Raw genomic sequence first — 16,811 nt, forward strand, 5'->3', positions numbered from 1 at the left:
GCGGGGGGACCCGCTGCCGCACCGCGGCCCGGCCCCTTCTGTCCGCCCGTCCGTCGGTCGAGCTGTGGCTGCGCGGCCGCGATGGCGCCCGGCCCCCGCTGCGGGGGGCTGCGCGCCGTCTGCTTGTGTCCCTTCGGCGCGATCAGACGCCCGCCGGTACCCAAAGCGGGCGCTGGAGGGGGAAGGGGTGAGGCTGGGCAGGCCGGTGCTTCTCCAGAGTCGCTTTTCTAAAACGCGTTGCCGTCTCGGGCGCGGGGGCCGGCGCAATGCGGACCCCTGGAGCTGAGGAGGGGTCCCCGGCCGGGCTGCGGGAGGTTCGGCAGCGCCGTGTGAGGGGGCTCTGCAATTTAACATGGATGAGTTAGATTAAATCTGTAGGAGGTACAAAGCTGGGTCTGTGCATAGGCGCTAGACCCTGATGCACTGCGAAACGCAAGGAGAAGCATCTAAGCTGGTTCTCGACCAGTAGGTCTAGCAGGTCTTGTTAGGGGAGGCACAGCAAAGACGTGGGAGATGCGTCTTTGTCACCTGACTAATATTAGAGTCTATGCTGCTGAATTTACATTCTTCAGTCAGCACTAACACGTATATTCTCTGCACTCCAAATTAGTGGGCTCTGACCTCTCTTTTCCAATAATAAATGAACTATATGTTGGTTTAAAACAAGTGTTTGCTGGCCATCTGCCTTCTGTTTGGCAATGAGGTTTCTGTTTGGGACTAGCAGTTTTTCAGCTGTATGCTGTATACTTCATAATCCAGCATGTAAAAATTGCGTTATGTAGAAATGGTGCCAAATTAGCTACAACTGCCAAGCATGGTAGAAGCAAGTTTAGGAAAGTGATAAATAGCAAAAAGGAAAGGAGATCTTTTAGTGGAGATCTCTTACAGGTGTTATGTATCTCTCATGTTTTCAGCCACTCCCCTGTTTTCAGCATAGCATAAGTAATTTAAACCCCGTACAGCAGGCTGTGTCCCTTAGTAACTTTTCAAAGACTACTTAGATACTGTTTAAGGGCCCCCCTTAGGGTGCAACAAAGTTGAAAACAGGCTGCCTGTGGAAGGCTTTATGGAAAAGGGGGCAGAGACAGCAGAAAAAAAGGCAGTGAGTGTTTCAGTTGATGTGCATTCCATTACGCTTTCGCTAGGGTATGTATGGGTGGAAGGCAGGTCAGAAAGGTCTCCCCTGTCTTCTAAGCCTTGTTTGAAGCCTCTTCTAAGGCATGTTTATAGTACCACAGTGGTGGAAAGGAGCCTTAATGTCATGTCAGGACTGTTTTCAGAAGACATACAGTAGAGACAATTTTGAAACTAAAGATGGTAACTAAGCAAGGTGGGGAGAATACAAAGGAAAGATTGAAGAACTTGATGGGGAGTGAGAAATGAATATTTTTGCAATAGCTTTCATGCAAACCAAAAACCAAGTGGGGTGATTGCCTAAAATAGCAGAGAATAGCCTGGGCAATAAAATGTCCTGAAAAACAACTAATTGCAGCAAGAGTCTGGAACAGCCTCCCAGGGTGTGAAGCCTATGTAAAGGCGGTCTGCAAGATGCTAGATTTCTGAATAGGTTTATATAAAGACTGGCTGGATATAACAGCGTTTGGACATGAAACATAAAAGATGGTGCAGAGCAACACAGCTCAACTGTAGCTTTATTGACAGGTGCTGCACAGGCAAGAGCAGGACTTGAGGGTGCATAGGCCGTCAGGAAGGAAGAGCCTTTGGGGTGCTGTCAGGGGGTTGACTTCCCAGGTAAGTCATGGCTTGAGTCACTGCACTGTGTATGTTGGCCAAAGCCCTGCTGCGACAGGCTGTGGCCTAGAGGTTCACTTCCCCAGTTGTGTGCATCAAGCTGGCACTGCAGGCTTGCACGAAATGGGACAAGGAGAAGTGGGGAATGCAGGTCTGAACAAGCTCAAAGATGACCATGTGAGATAACAGCAAACAGAATAACCGAAAAAGGGAATGATCCGGAATGTTCATTTGTGATTGGGACATGAACTGAACCCAAGCTTATTACGAGCATTGGGTTCACACTTGATTAGCTTGAAAGGACTGAGCAGGGGCATAAGGAAGGAATAAAGGCAGAAGCCACACACTCTGTGTCGACTCGGACTCACCACCAGCTGTCAGCTGGATCGACAGCCTGGCCATTGGCAGGGACACCCCGATGCCAGCTGCCAGGGAAGACACGATTTGACCCAGCGCTGCTGGAGTGTGGTGAGGACATTCCTGGGGAAACTAATACCGGTGGGATAGCTCATAGGATATGGGCAAGAGCAATAATTTGTGCACCCATATTATTTGAAATAAGGCCTTAAAGCATCGATCGATTGTAAATATCTATCTAGCTGCAGTAACGAAGAACTAAGTAAACTTGTTACTTTTTTTTCACTTGGCATACATTTCACCTGAGTGATTGCTCGGTTAGTCTCAGAATCCAGAAGAAATCTTGGATGCTCCCCTGTTGGTGTGTCACACACTGAGTTGGAGAAGAGTACGATTTAAGAGATCAGGGATAGCTTGTAGTGCTTGTTGCATTGTAAAATATAATGGTGCGTGATAAGGAGGAAGCAATGTTAATTTTATGTGAATTGCACGTTTTTTTGTTTCAGTAAGTGGTGATACCCTTGAGGCCCACAGTAGGGTACAAACCTTCCATCAGTCTAACCCTGCACCGTCAGTTTGTGTGACACGTCTGTGATACACCGTTAAGGATGTCCGCCGCTGCCCACCACCTGAGTTCTACCCTGCCCGTTATTCATTCTCGGCTTCAGTGAACTGTCCCAGTATCCCTGCTTTCCCTTGCTCCCCGATAGTATGTAGCAACCCAAGTCCTGTGCTGTCCTTTTAAGTTTGGAAGAAAGGCATTGGTTTCCTTATTCTTTACCACATCATTGCAGACTATAGGGGATTGGCACGGCCCACACGCAAAGAGCATTAGACTTCTTCTCTGTTCCTTTTCAAATGAAAACAGTAGTGTTACACTCATCCCCTGCGTTAAAACCTAGCAACGTTTAAAGGGAAATGATCTGACCTGTTCCATAGCAGGCATGCAAATAGTACTCAACCCCTCCAGCGCGGGACTGGAAAAGGGCTCTGTACCTGCAGTTGCCGGAGGTTTCCGAGCTGCTCTTTTTCTTGTTCACCAACAGATGTCGACACTTTTCTAAAACTATAGGCCGTAGGACTTGCTTTTAGGCAAGCTCTCATATTTTAAAAATATTTTTCTTGTGAGGTAATGATTTCTTCTCCTGTGCTTCTGCACATTACTTTCTATTATTTGGTAATTTCATTTATGTGATGTGTGCTGTCCTTTTTAGATCACAGTGGAAGATTATAAAAAAAGACTCTTTCGTATAGACATGTCTTCTGATTCAGTGTATCCCTGTTTTTATTTATCATTGCCCATCAATTTGCTTTCAGTTCATAAGAATGTAGTAGAATTCATTTTAGTTAAGATGTTAATTACCTTTTCAAATGCAAAATTATTTTTAAATGCCCAAACAGATGTCATCAGCTGCTTTTGTTTTGTTCTTTCCTTGCCTTATCTTTGGAAGTAATTAAGATTGCTGGACAGATGTATGTTTAGACATTCAGGTTTTCTATCTTTGCATCCTGTTAGCCAGTGAGTGTACCCCAATACGTGTATGTTAACACCACAAAAAAGGATGGGCAACTCCTGGTTTTTTCTTTTTACTAGGCTTGGAAATTTTAGGATTTTGTAATCTACTGTGGTAAAGTGCCACACGGAAATAACACCAATAACAGTAATTACAAACGGCAATAGCCTGATTGATTTCACTGCACTTTTACGAAAAAAAAAATTCTTTTCATCTTTATCAGTTTTCAATCTGTTCTCTAATAACTCTTAACACTGTAATTGTAAGAGAAAAAAATAAATGCAGTAAATTCCTTTGGTAAATGCTTTCTTGACCTAATTTTAGAGTTTTCATTAATTTACAACCCAATCTGCTTCTTTGGTTGTATTTCCCTATGATGTATTTAACTTTGTTTCTTTGACTTTTATTGTGTAACATTAGAAAGGCTTTTTTCGATGTATTTTTTTCTAACTGTGTCTTTCCCATGCAAGCTTTCTTGCCTGGCTGTCTCCCACTTCTCCATTCCGCTTCTCCAGCTGTGTCAGAGGAAGTTCAGCATGGACGTTAGGAAAAGGTTCTTCACTGGGAGGGTGGTCAGTCACTGGAAGAGGCTCCCCAGGGAAGTGGTGTCAGCACCAAGCCTGTCAGAGTTCAAGGAGCAGCTGGACGATGCTTTTAGTCATATGGTTTAGTTTTAGGTAGTCCTGCGAGGACCGGGGAGTTGGATTCGATGATGCTTATGGGTCCCTTCCAACTTGAGTTGTTCTATGATTCCATGAATCTTAAGTCTGCATTTCATGAAGATCCAATACCTTCCCATCGCATTTTTGTCCCTTTTCCAGAGACAGAAGAAAGGCTAGGAGAGAATTAGTCATCTGGCAGGATTTATAAATGTATGCTTCAATACCTACTCTTAATATTCATAATTCTGCAGGGAGTGACAACTGTCTGGACGTGAGAGGTGGAAGGGGCACTGACATGGAGAATTTGCACTTCCATGTTGATAAGGGAGGCAGCTAGGAGCCAAGATCTTCCCCTTCCCTCTGTGTGTGCCAACATCTAGTAGTTGTTTCCTCCTAACTGATGTGGCAGACATACAGCTCAGTCTTCTGCAGCTTCCTGCAATTCTTGTTACACATGGGTGTGTTCTCTGTCCCTGCTGTGTCTTCTCCATTCTCTCTCTAGGAAGAGGAGTCCGCCTGTCCTTGTGTCTGCTGTGGGTCTAATGAGTATGCTTCCTTCCTTATCTCCCTACTGAAATGGTTGATACAATGGAAATAGAGAAATTGTGATTACATAGAAAATGGGAATTCTGTTATATGGTGATAATTGCAGTCAGTTAAGAGAGAGTTCCTTCCCAAGACAGTCACACCATGTTCTGGATAAACGCCATGGAGCATCCATCCTTTTGTGGGTTGGAGTCTAGCATGTTAGCTTTCAAATCCTGTGATAAGAAGAAGAGTAGAGGCTAAGAAGTAAGGGTTGTTTTTTACTGAATTTACTTCAAACCTAGTCCTGTAGGGTAGTCCCCAGGTAGAATATGAGTTACTGAAACTATCGACCTGATTTTCCTCTGGCGTACACCATGGTCAGTGTGTCAGTGTAGGTACATTAGTATCAAATCCACAGAAGTCACCAGGAAAAAACTGTAGTATTTTCCCAAGCTGTGTTACTATTTTGTTGCATGATTCTTGGTAAAGCAGCTGAAACCACTCATATTTGCCTTTAAATGTAGGGCTTATTCAAACCCAGGGAAACAAAGCTGGAATTCAGACTCAGCCAGCAAACAAGCAGTAACTCACTGGGCAATGTAGTTTTTCTCCTATGTTAGTCAGCAGCTTTGACTCATAAATCGTATGTAAAACAGTGGTGGAGTCTCATGAGAGTTTGGGTGAAAAACGGGAGCTTCCAGGCATGTCCAGAGGATAAGCAATGCTGTCATTCTTGATCAGATTGCCGTTTCTGAGCACCCTGGGGCTTGTGACAAATCCAAATCAAGGATGCTTGCTTCTTCCGGATTTCTCCATTTTCCTGTGTTTGCTCGCCAAGGATTTGCTTTCAGGGTAGCCAAGTGTGAAATGCACGTGAAGCCCACAGAACGCCGCCCCAGTGCTGGCACGGGCTGCTGCCAGGGAAAGGGCCAGGCCCGCCCCAGAACAGCTCCTTCCCTTCCCGTAGGCGTTATGCTCAAAGTCAGCCTTGTCAATCCGGAATGACCGGACGGGGTGGAACTGGGTCGTACTTTCTACCTCAAAAACTTCCTGTTCGCACAGTCACAGCAGCCCCAGCTCAGCAGAAGATAGTTCTGGTGAAGAGCTAAGCCAGACTTTCAAACTGAGAGAACCTAAATAGAGCACGTGTCACCCATAGACCTCAAAGGGCTCAGCAATCGAGGTCAGTACCACTCTTCTTACTTCATAGATGGGAAAGTAGGTGAAACAAAGCTACAGAAAAGGGAAATGATTTCCTTGAGATCACGTGGCAGTTTGGATCAGGGAACTAGGGCATGAGTCTCCTGTGCCCAAGCCTGCTCTCCGAGGTACTGTGTGGCTGAAACTGACAGTTATTCTGGGGAAGCTGCTTGTCTCCATCATTTCTGCTGACTCTCCTCCCCCTCACAGTACCTCCTAGTACTAAGCAAGGGCTTAGAGTGCCTAAACAGAAGTAGAAAAGTACAACTTTGGAATACCATCTTGCAGCAACTGTGTGTAGCTCTGTACGTATCTAATTAGGAACTAGAATGTGAACTGCATGTTTGAATTATGCCGTGTCATGTGTTGATAAGGTCTTTTCATTTTTCTGGCTAGTTCCATGTAAACCACTGTGTTGGTGCAGCCCCCCCTCACACCTGGCAATCCCAGAACCAGCCAACATTGTATTCTTGCTTGCACTGCAGGAATAGTTAGCTGGTGTGCAGTGAATCGGGACGACTTGGCACTTTGTACAAGAGCAGTGAGTCGGGCCGATCAGGCGCTCCCTGACTGCACCTGAATCTCCTGCTGCCTGGAGTGACATCTGCCTGGGAAATGTCAGAACTGTACAGTCTGGGTAGTACCGGAACTGTGTAGTTGCCGTCTAAGTACCAGGATTGCATCATGTGGTTTGTGACCAGGATGGAAAATTACTGATGCCTGAAGTCAATTGTCTTGAGACCCTATAAACAGCGGCACCAATGAAGGCCCTTTGAGCTCTTCTGGTCCACAGCGGGCTGTGCCCAGTAACTCCCTCTGAGTGGGACGCCTCGCAGAGTAACTTGTGAACTACCTGGGCTGATCTGCTTGAGACTCAACATTTGCCCGCTGAGAAATCATTTGATTCGAAGTGAGTATTTCACTGAACTTATGATTGCATGTGTGTCAGTCGATTCAAAGCCAAATATCCTGTTACTGTGGTTGTAATAGGAATTCTTTTTAATCACTCTGTAAATGCAAAGTTAACCAGTGATTAATAGCTGCTAAATTCCTGTGATTCTCTCTAAACTGTGAACACACCGCAGATTACTGGTAAACATATCCCTTAGACATAAGCTGTTGTGGTCTAAGGCCAGGTCTGGATCCAGCAGCACCTAGGCTCCTCTCTGAGGAGGAGTTTAGAAAGCAAGGGGGGTCCATTCCAAACCTTGTGACTCAACAGGAGGGTCTCCCTATCCACTTACACTTTTCTTTTACCTCTGTGTAAATGATTTTCTACTCAAAACCTCCTTTGATTTTATGTTCGATTCATTTAATAAGTCATAGAGTGAACCTTGCCAACGAACTTGGTAAGATCACATTTTCTAAGTTTTCAGTAATGTCTTTTCTTACAAAGCCTTTGAGTGATCCTTTCAGTGACCTAACCACTCATTCGCAACAACCACCTCTACCAGGCAACTTCCTAGTAGAATTCCTGGAGCCTCTGGCACTCTCCCTCTCCAAAAAAATTGTTAATGGGAAAGTAAATACCTTTATTTCCCTGTTCTTCTTGATGATGCATAGTGCAATTGTTTAAACAGTCACTTGCTTTCCCTTTGTTGTCTTGATATACTCGTCGCTTCTGTTTAAATGGTAAATAGTGCAATAACAAGGCCAAAAAAGTTATGTCCACAAAGCTGCTTCCGGTAAATGATTCCCGTTTATTTGGAGTTCCTGCTAGGCAACAAAGAAATGACTGCATGGGGTTGTTACAGCTGTTCTTTGTTGCTGAGCCAGACTGTAATCAATGTTGGTCTTCTCTCCACCAGATAGCAGCGACCGGAAGATGAAACCCTCTGCCACCTATGAGCTGTTAGTGGATGGCGTTGGGCCATGGGACTTCACTGGCGGTTTTGTTCCTTGTGAACTGCTACTTGTTGGAGAGGATGCTTACCCTGTGCTTGTGAGCTCTGAGAAGCAGGTTCTGATCGCTGTTTCACAGTATGGGAAGGGCCGGATGGTGGTTGTTTCCCATGAAGGAATCTTGAAGGACTCCAAGTTTTCCCAGTTCCTCAGAAATGCTGTGGAGTGGCTCAAGCCTTCCCCCGAGGCCCTGGTTGGGGTCCATCCTCGTTTGGATTCCCTCTGCCAATCACTGCTCAGGGGAGATGTCAAAGTCCAGGCTGGGGCAGAGCTCAGCCCCTCCCTGGGGGTGTACTGTATGGACGCCTACGACAGCACACGGGCAAAAGACCTGGTTGGCTTTGTGAAGCGGGGTGGAGGGCTGCTCGTTGGCGGCCAAGCCTGGCACTGGGCCAGTCGACATGGGAAGGAGAAGGTGCTGTTTGAATTCCCTGGGAACCAAGTGACCAGCGTGGCTGGTGTGTACTTCACAGGAAACGCTGTGGAGAAAGGCATCTTCAAAGTTGCCAAGAAAATTCCCAAGATCCCATTAATTGTCCCGTGAGTATCTGAATTGCTCTCTGTTGAAGCAATTGATCGGGTTATGCAGGTGAGTTGTGTCTGGAGGATTCTTGAGGTGAGAGACGAGGCGTGATGGTGAATGCTGGTTCTTTAGTAGCCCGGATGGGATGTGACTGTTGCCTTCCAATTTGCAGGGGGACCTTGCTGCTGTTTATAGTCAGAAAGAATCGTGTCTTTGCTTCCAGACCAGCTGGGCCAGGCCTGGGGAATTAATTCAAGGGGAAGAAAATGAGGGGAGTGATCTTTTAGAGCAGTCTGCCTGACCAAGTGTGCCTGAGTGCAATACAGAGCAACACAGGGACAGGAGGAGGAACTCCTCTCCCTGTACGTGTGTGTGTTCAGGGCAACTTTCCAATGGTTCAAAACCAGGTTGGAGGTGGAGCACCAGGCCAGCCCTCTGGACCGGGCACTGGCTGGCAGCTGCTAAGCATGTTTAGCCTGTTACTTGTGGAAATTCACCTTCTGCAAGTAAAACCCTGGGGCTGACGTACAGCGGAGGAGGCAGGCTGGGTGCCACCTTCCTTCTCAGCTTCTGACACGAGCTGTGGGCAGAAAATCTCCATGCTCCCAGTTTGTTCGGGATTCCAGTCTGGACCCGTTTGGTCCTGGAGCAGCAGGTGTAAAACTCAGGGCTGTTGTGACTTGTATTGCACGGTCAGCCAGGCAGCAGAGTCCTGGGCATTGTCCTGTTGTCTTCCTTCATTTCTCCTTGCCTGCCAGTGTGCCAGGCTCTGCCTCCCACCACTGTCTGCTGAGTTACACAGGGCGCAGGGGGTTAGCTGAGGAGCATCGGTGCCGCTGCACTTACTCTGTGTGGCACCTTCATTTCTCTGCGGTGGAAGCTGCAACAATTACAATAAAGTTCCCCGCAAGTCTTCCCTTCGCAGCCTTTTCCTTGTGGATGTATAATACTAAATTTCTAATATTTTCAAACAAATAATAGGATTTGATACTTTCTGGATGCTCAGTTATTTTCCCAGTAAAGGTAGCAGAAATCTGTGCTGTTGAATGCAGTAAAGTGCTTAGGACACAACTAACAAATGAAGTTGCTTGATTAAAATTTGCTGATTGGTTGATTCTTGTTCCCACCTGCAGTGCACAGGCATGTTCCCACCGCCTCATGCAGTTTGTGGAAGAGGGAGAGGGGTGGAGAACTCAGTGGAGAAAAATTACATAACAATTAACAAGATTTTAAATGGTAGCTAGGGGTGAATTACACTTTGTTTAGGGTGCTTTCATGGTGGTTTTGATTGGATCCAGAGCCACGGAGAAATTTAGATACCTCATTTCCATGCAACACAACAGTTCTGTGCATCTGGGCCGTCCTGCTGGCCTTTGCTTAACCCACAGAGAGCCAGACTGCAGTCTAAGGCAGGTGCTGTGTCGTATGCCTGGGCACGTAGTCTGTGTGACAAAGGGTCTCAGTAAAGTAATAACCAAAGGAGAGCTGCAGATTTAATTCCTGTCCTGCAGGCATGCAGAAGGGCAGCGTAATTTATTCTTATTGAGTTGGCTGCAATGGCCACGTAACAACAGATTCTTTCCAGGTGTTGTGGGAAAACTGTGTTTGGCAGAGCCATGAGCAAGTGTAAACAAAGCACGTGAGAGTAATTCAGCATGTCTTTCTCCACAGTGACGTACAGGAGTTACACGGAAATAGCAGAGAAAAGAGGCCCTTGCGCAGTGTAATCTCTCTGTATTGTGGAGACCAACTAGTGATAATGTGAAGACTATGTGTTAGGGTCCCGATTCAATTTCTAGTTGCTCATTTGTCTAGCTGTGTGACTCCCTGTCCATGTAGCCCCTCTGGCGTAGCTATGCTTTCTTCAGTTCCCAACAGTGGCAGGGGCTGGGAGAAGACAGCGAGAAATCCTTTGGGCTTGCCTAGTTGATATTCACTAGGGTGGGGCAAATGGAGAAAGTTTCTGTTATAGGAGGTGTGCCAATTCCCACATCATTTGCAGTTTAAACCTGCAGTTTTAAAAGTATGACAACTATTCTGATTTTTTAGTTTCTACAATTATTATTAATATTAATCTATTATTTAGATTTTCAAGCTGCTCTTCAAAGCCAGATGTCGAGAAACTTCCTTTTGACCTCTTCTTTATCTCCTTTTTCTAAATGAGTACTGAGATTCTTACAGATGTGCTTGTCTGCAAAAACTGAGGCTTTAAAGAGAGAAAAATGAGGTATTGATGGATTTTTTTTTTTAGTGAAAGAACTGGAAACATGATATACTAGGATGAAGGAGGATGAAGAGGCAGGGATGGACAAGGTGGCCTTTTGTGGAAAGGATTCTGGCATGGGGGCTAACCTGGACCTCTCTTGGTTTTGCAGGCACCAGGCCAACCTCAGCCTCGATGCTGAGTTTCTCCTGCGTGGTGTGTCGGAGCTGGATTTGGTGACAGGGGGCACACCCTCCGTCTTGCTGGTGCACGGTGTGCTCTCCTTCCCGCTCTGCCTGGACAGCTCGCACCGCTGCCTGTTAGCTGCGGCACGCTATGGCCGAGGCCGTGTTGTGGTAGCGACCCATGAGAGCCAGCTGTCCTCCCCGAAGCTGGCCAGGTTCCTGCTCAATGCTGTCTGCTGGCTGGATGCTGGGAGAAAGGGGCTGGTGGGTGTGGATGCCAGCCTGAAGAAACTCTCCAGCTTCCTCTCTCAGGAAAAGGTGAAGTCGCAGGTGTCACAGCTGACGGGTGACATGAGCGTGTACTGCTGCTCCGCTTACAACGACAGAGAGGCAGAGAGGATTCACACTTTTGTGGCAGAGGGAGGTGGCCTACTGATTGGAGGCCAGGCCTGGTACTGGGCTTCCCAGAACCATGGCAAAGCTGCTGTGGCAAAATATCCTGGCAACAAAATCCTGAACCTCTTTGGGCTGAGCATCCTGGGGCAGAGCGTCCAGGCAGCTAAGCACCCGCCCGTGGGGCCTGGGGAGCACTACCACTTCCGCAAGGCACTCGCGCTTTTCAACAGGCACGTAGACAAGTGTGAGGAGCTCAAGGCCCCCTTGAAGGACTGGCTGCAAAGGCTAGCACAAGACTGCACTGCCTTTCTGCACATCCCAGCCCAGGACTGCCCTGCCTACGCCTCGCTCCACCGCATCCTGACCAAAGTGCTTCAGAGAAGTGGGATCCCACACGTCAGCAGGCACTGCCCTGTCAAGAAGAACTCCAAAGAGGCAGTCCTCCTCTGCATGGCGACCGAGCTGTGCCTCACCATGACAGACAGTGCAGCCCTAGTGCAGAAACCTGCTGCTGGGGTGTGTGCCCTCCCTGTCACTGTGGAAATTGATGGCACAAACCCAGGTGAGGAGTGTATCTCCCTTCCTCTTGAGGTGTCCTGTGGATGGGATCAGTGGGGCGCCCGTCCTCGGTGTGCCTGTGTCTGTGTATGTCTGAACATGGGCACAGAAGTGCAATTTCACTGTGGGCTTGTGAGGAGGCTGACATGTGCGTAGTGGCAGCCAGGCTCCTTTTGTGGCCAGCCCTGATTTCAGTGCTCAGAAACCCCCTGTGAAAGTCCTGCTTCCTCGCTGTTGGGGGAGAAGAACCACCTAACAGAGGCACCTCAGGATACTTGCACAGCACATGCCTTTGTCAAGAAAGGTTCCTTGAGAAACCCTGGGCTCTGCACTGCAGGCTGTTGTTGCCATAGTTGTGCTGATACAGCCATCTGTGGGGCCATCCTACAAAGAGGTAGGAGGTGGGAACAAAAATGTTTTGTTTTTTTTTATCTAGATAGTTTCAGCCTGAGTTGTAGCACAGTCTCACAACTTGTTGTGTCAGCACAGTTGATGCAGTGAAGGTCTGTTTTTGGGGGTGAAAAGAAGAGGCTGGAAGCATGGTGGGAACTTCTTGGGCTACCATCACCACTGAAGTCAAGGTATTTGGTAATTGCACCCTGAAAGATTTATCTAGCCTTAGGCCTTGTATCTATACAACCTTGCTGAGATTCCTGCTCACAGCTGATATGCTTAAATTCGAGGTTTAATTCCACTAGTAAGGTATTATCCCCTGGAAAGATTTATCTTGATTTTTATATATCGGATTGAGGGGAGTTGTTTCCAAACTGCAGAGGATACGCAGAGAGAAAAGTTGTGGAATAACTGCTTGCTGGTTTTAACGCTAGTGAGTCAGGACAAAAGGGGAAAACTGATAGGGTTGGCTGAACTGAACACATTGGATCAAACACAGTATTTTGTTTGACAAGAAATATTTGGAATTTGTGTTATTTCATGTAAACAAAAAAGAAAGAAATGCTAGCAAACCCTGAACACCATTTCAAAACTGCCTTTGGTGTAAATTCAGCAAAACTGAGATGAATTGGTAAACCGTCATATGGTCTAATTTACATTTTTCCTTGGATTAGGTTTTGCTTCACAAAACTGGTCCTGCTTTCTTGGAGGACAGGAAGGGTTGTAAGTTGGGTACTCTATGACAGTTCAGCTCTTTTTAGGACTTTTGCTGTTTGTGTTGAGATATGCTTGGGTAAACTTTATGTCAGAACTAGGGAATGGATTTTGCCTGATCAGTACAGTAGAGATGGATCAGTTTGGCACCGTGAATCACAAGTGTTTACAGACGTTTAGGCAGAGAAGACTTCCATTTCCATGGGAAGTGTCTAGAAATATGCTGAATTGTAGTGGTATGGTTGGGTACCCATCTTACAGATACACAGTTACACCTCGTATAAGACAGTCCTTTCAGGCTTTCCCATAACTTCAGACATCTGGAAATGGTAATTCATGTGGGCCCCAGCTTGTGCTGGACCAGCCAGTAAGAAAAAATGCAATGTCACTGTCAGTCTGTTATTTAAGAAATGTTTTATGACCATTACAACTTTAACTGTGTTTAATACTACCACAGTATGCACCTCTTATGAGGGCTTTGGGGTAAGAGGATCTGAGTGGAGGAGGTGTTGGGGTTTTGGTTTATTTTTTTTCCCCTTCTTATTTTTAAAAGATACTAGTAAACACATTTAGGCTTGTCATTTCCAGAAGTTCAATTTTGGGTAGGCTTGCTTGCTAGTGGTGTGATGATCTTGTTCACGCTGCTACCCTGTTGCTTTAAAACTGTATTTCTGACAGGCTGGGTAAAACATGAGACAGTTCTGTGAGTGCAGAGCAAGGGAAAAGAACAGGATGGAAGATTCTGTAACGTCAGGCTGACAAAGTGCTTGACTCTTCTGTGTCCTCTTACCTTTTAGGTAAGACAGCGTGGAGGAGTACGGGACTCTACCTTCCTGAAGGGCACACAGCAGTTATAACATTCCCTTGCCCGGCGGTTGGTGCTGGTCTGAAGGTAAGCTGTCTCTAGTTTCACTTCTGTTTACACCAAAGTTTTTGTCAGATGAGTACTCAAAAATAACATGGAGAAGGGTTTTCTCCTTACTTGTTTTGCTGCCTTTTCAGTCCTTTCCTACTGCTGCCACCCCGTGGCACTTCCAATGCATTGTCATAATTTTTCACCTTGTTTCCCACTCTCTCCTGTTGCGTTGCTCTGATTTCTGTGTGCTGGGATGATAATTGGCTGCTGTCTGAAGGCAGCTGAATTTGTTTTGTTATAGCGCAAAGAGAACTGATCAAGGTGATTTTCAGGCCCAAGGTAAATATTTGGGCCCTTCTAGACACCAAACTTAGCTCTGTCTCTGAAGGTCTCTCATAAGGTACTTGCACAACGCTGTCATTATTGCTCATGTACGTATATCCAGATCAGATGTAGAATAGTTACTTGGGATCCTGTTCTCTGCAAAGTACGAAGCAGATAAATGCTTACCTGCTTGGATATTTTTTGCAGTGAGCTCCCTGCAGCTGAAATGCAAAGTTAACTCAGATGTTTCTGTCTGATCCTGCAGCCACATGCTATCTGTTTAACTGCATGAGCACCAAGGAAGAGGCGCAATAACAGAAGCCAGCAGTGGTCACATCTCTCCAATGTGAATATGTTACAGGATGTGACTTTGATGCTGTTGAAGGGTGAAGGAATGACCAATGCAAGTACAGTGCAGTGGAAGAAGTCACTGCAGTATCCTGAACGGATGGTGAAGGATGTAGATGACCCAGTAATAATGGGAGTATACCTGTAAGACTGTCTGAGACAGGGACAGCAGTGAACTTCACCAGCTTTTTTCACTTGTTTTGCTGCTTCTGGTCACCACAGGCTAAAAGCCTGAACTAGCCTGGAGTCAAAAGGCTGCTTATGTGTGCGTGCCCTGCAGGGACAGCACTGCAGCAGAAGGCTCAAGAAGTTGCAGCCGGCCTGCCAGGTCACACTCAGAGCCCTCTGACCAGCTGTTCCCACCCTTCTGTTTGCCAGGTGCAGATTGGGTGTCACTCGGATGACCTCTCTAATGCCGCAGAGCTGAAACGGGCCCCAGTGGTGATACGCACCTGTGATATTGCCTGCCAGAAACAGTCGATTTCCTGCCTCTGGGGTGGCCTCATTTACATCGTGGTACCAGCAAGGAGTGTCCTGGGGAAAGTGCCCATCACGGTAGAAGGGGCAGTCAGAGCCCCTTTCTTCAAGCTTGGTAGGTTTGTGTACCTTGGTGCTTTTCTCCTCAGTGCTGCTCACAGATGCTGCTATCCGTGTTACTGAGAGGAAGGATGGTCCCGTGCTTAGGAACGTCTTAGGAATGCCTAGGTTTAGGAATACCCGGATTTAGTTTCCGTGCTTTGTTGTCCTTCAGGATTCTGGGCAAGTCACTTAGTCCCTGTCTGCCTGCTACATGGCAGGAGGTGTCACAAAATGGGCAGGCTTTGTCCAGAGTGACATTTCTTGGAGGCTGGAGTTGTCATTTCCGATGGAAACTACTGTGTTGGAGGGAGACGGGCTGACTGCTGCCACGACAAAGCTTGTCTTGCGCTCTGCCTGCTTTATTATGCCCCCGTATGGCCATCTCCAGTCCCTACAGTAAATCTCTCTGCTGAATTTCCTGTGTTTCCATCAGTTTCTCTTCATGTATGCAATTTATTCTCGCTCTTCTGTCAAACAAAACAAAACTAGGGTGGTTACATGAAACAGTAAATCTCTGCTGGATAAGAAGAAATTACATCATCAAGAGATGCTGGAGAAACCTGGTGCTTCTTGTTCCCAGCTGGAAAACAGGGATCTGTTCTTGCTATACTACTACTCTGGTATATGCCAGTCCTCTTCTTTCTGTCTCCCATCCATAAATGAGCCTGAGGAGACTTCCCAAGTACAGGATGAGGGTTAACTAGGTAACAGCCACCACTCCCAGTAGTGCAAGTACTACATACTGTTTTCCAAGAGAATTTCACGACTGTGGTCTCTTTCTCCAGCTTGACCTTGGGGAGCGTGCTCCAAAGTCAGAGCTGTGCTTAACTGATTTTCTGTGTTGGTGATGTAGGGGAGACTTGTGAAAGCCAGTGGAAGGCGTGTATCCGGCACTACCCTGCTCCCTGGGCAGAACTGGCTGTTGAGAATCTCATCCTGACGGTGCCGTCTGACAGCATCCGCCACATGGAGAACCCAGAGCCGCTGCTGACCCTGTGGAATGAGATCATGGTGGCAATAAGCAAATTGGCAGCCATACCAACAAAATTCCCAAGGCCAGAGAGGATTGTGACAGATGTCCAGATCTCATGTGGTAGGTACTTTGCTGTATGGCCCTTTCAAGGGCTAAGAGACAAGTGGCCTCTAGCAGCAATGTCTGTTCCTTCAAGGTTATTTTGCTAAAACCAGACTGGGAACATATGTAAGGTGTTAAATGACTGTGACCCTTGCATAATTGTGAGCTACTGCATCAGGATGGAAGCATGGTAAGGCAGGGCTTAAAGAAATATATTTACCCTTTCAGATGCCTCCCTGCTCTCAAAACTGGTGTTGTCTCACTCAGCTGTTCTGCTGCCTGGGTTTGTTAAGAGGCAGAGCTGCTGACTGCAATGGCTTTGGCTCACATGTAGTTACTCTTTCTCCCTGCTGAATGCACTGCAGAGTCAGTACAGCTGGGAGACAGCGACCTGGTTTCTATTTTTTTGCCTGCCGCAGCCACAGGACTATTCTCACGCATTCAGTGACAATTGTTAAACCTGTGGGTGCCTACCTGCTGGAGATGGGCTCCACAAGGTTATTGTGGGCAAAGCGTGGCCTGAAAAGATGTGTGCCTGAGATGATGGCAATGGAGAGGTAGAACCGGTATCACTGTCAAAGCCCATGAGTTTGTAGTTTTGCAGCTGACACTTACCCACCCCAGCTTGTCCGGTGGTGAACTGAGTGCATTTGATCTTGAGTGAAACAATATTGTAAATGTGGAACTTTACAATACAAGATTTGTTCAATTGTTTTTCAAAACAGAGTGATTAAATTCATCA

General features: G+C 46.8%; 1 protein-coding gene across 11 annotated transcripts in view; it reads left to right on the forward strand.

Annotated features, from left to right (window-relative positions):
- TCAF2 (TRPM8 channel associated factor 2) overlaps window positions 1–16,811 on the forward strand; it is a 29,375-nt gene that overhangs the window by 882 nt on the left and 11,682 nt on the right. For 2 of the 11 annotated variants that reach the window (XM_075441145.1, XM_075441073.1), the window contains exons 1-8: window positions 18–187; window positions 1,663–1,752; window positions 6,410–6,923; window positions 7,822–8,455; window positions 10,814–11,784; window positions 13,685–13,779; window positions 14,794–15,007; window positions 15,848–16,087. In XM_075441145.1, coding sequence (XP_075297260.1) covers window positions 7,839–8,455; window positions 10,814–11,784; window positions 13,685–13,779; window positions 14,794–15,007; window positions 15,848–16,087 — 2,137 coding nt within the window. In that variant the 5' untranslated portion in view covers window positions 18–187; window positions 1,663–1,752; window positions 6,410–6,923; window positions 7,822–7,838. Of the gene's footprint in view, window positions 1–17; window positions 188–1,662; window positions 1,753–5,650; window positions 6,924–7,799; window positions 8,456–10,813; window positions 11,785–13,684; window positions 13,780–14,793; window positions 15,008–15,847; window positions 16,088–16,811 lie in introns of those variants that run through there. The other 9 variants (XM_075441080.1, XM_075441097.1, XM_075441117.1 and 6 more) reach the window with 9 other exon arrangements.

The sequence above is a fragment of the Opisthocomus hoazin genome, chromosome 1 (assembly GCF_030867145.1).
Source record: "Opisthocomus hoazin isolate bOpiHoa1 chromosome 1, bOpiHoa1.hap1, whole genome shotgun sequence".
Taxonomy (NCBI): domain Eukaryota; kingdom Metazoa; phylum Chordata; class Aves; order Opisthocomiformes; family Opisthocomidae; genus Opisthocomus; species Opisthocomus hoazin.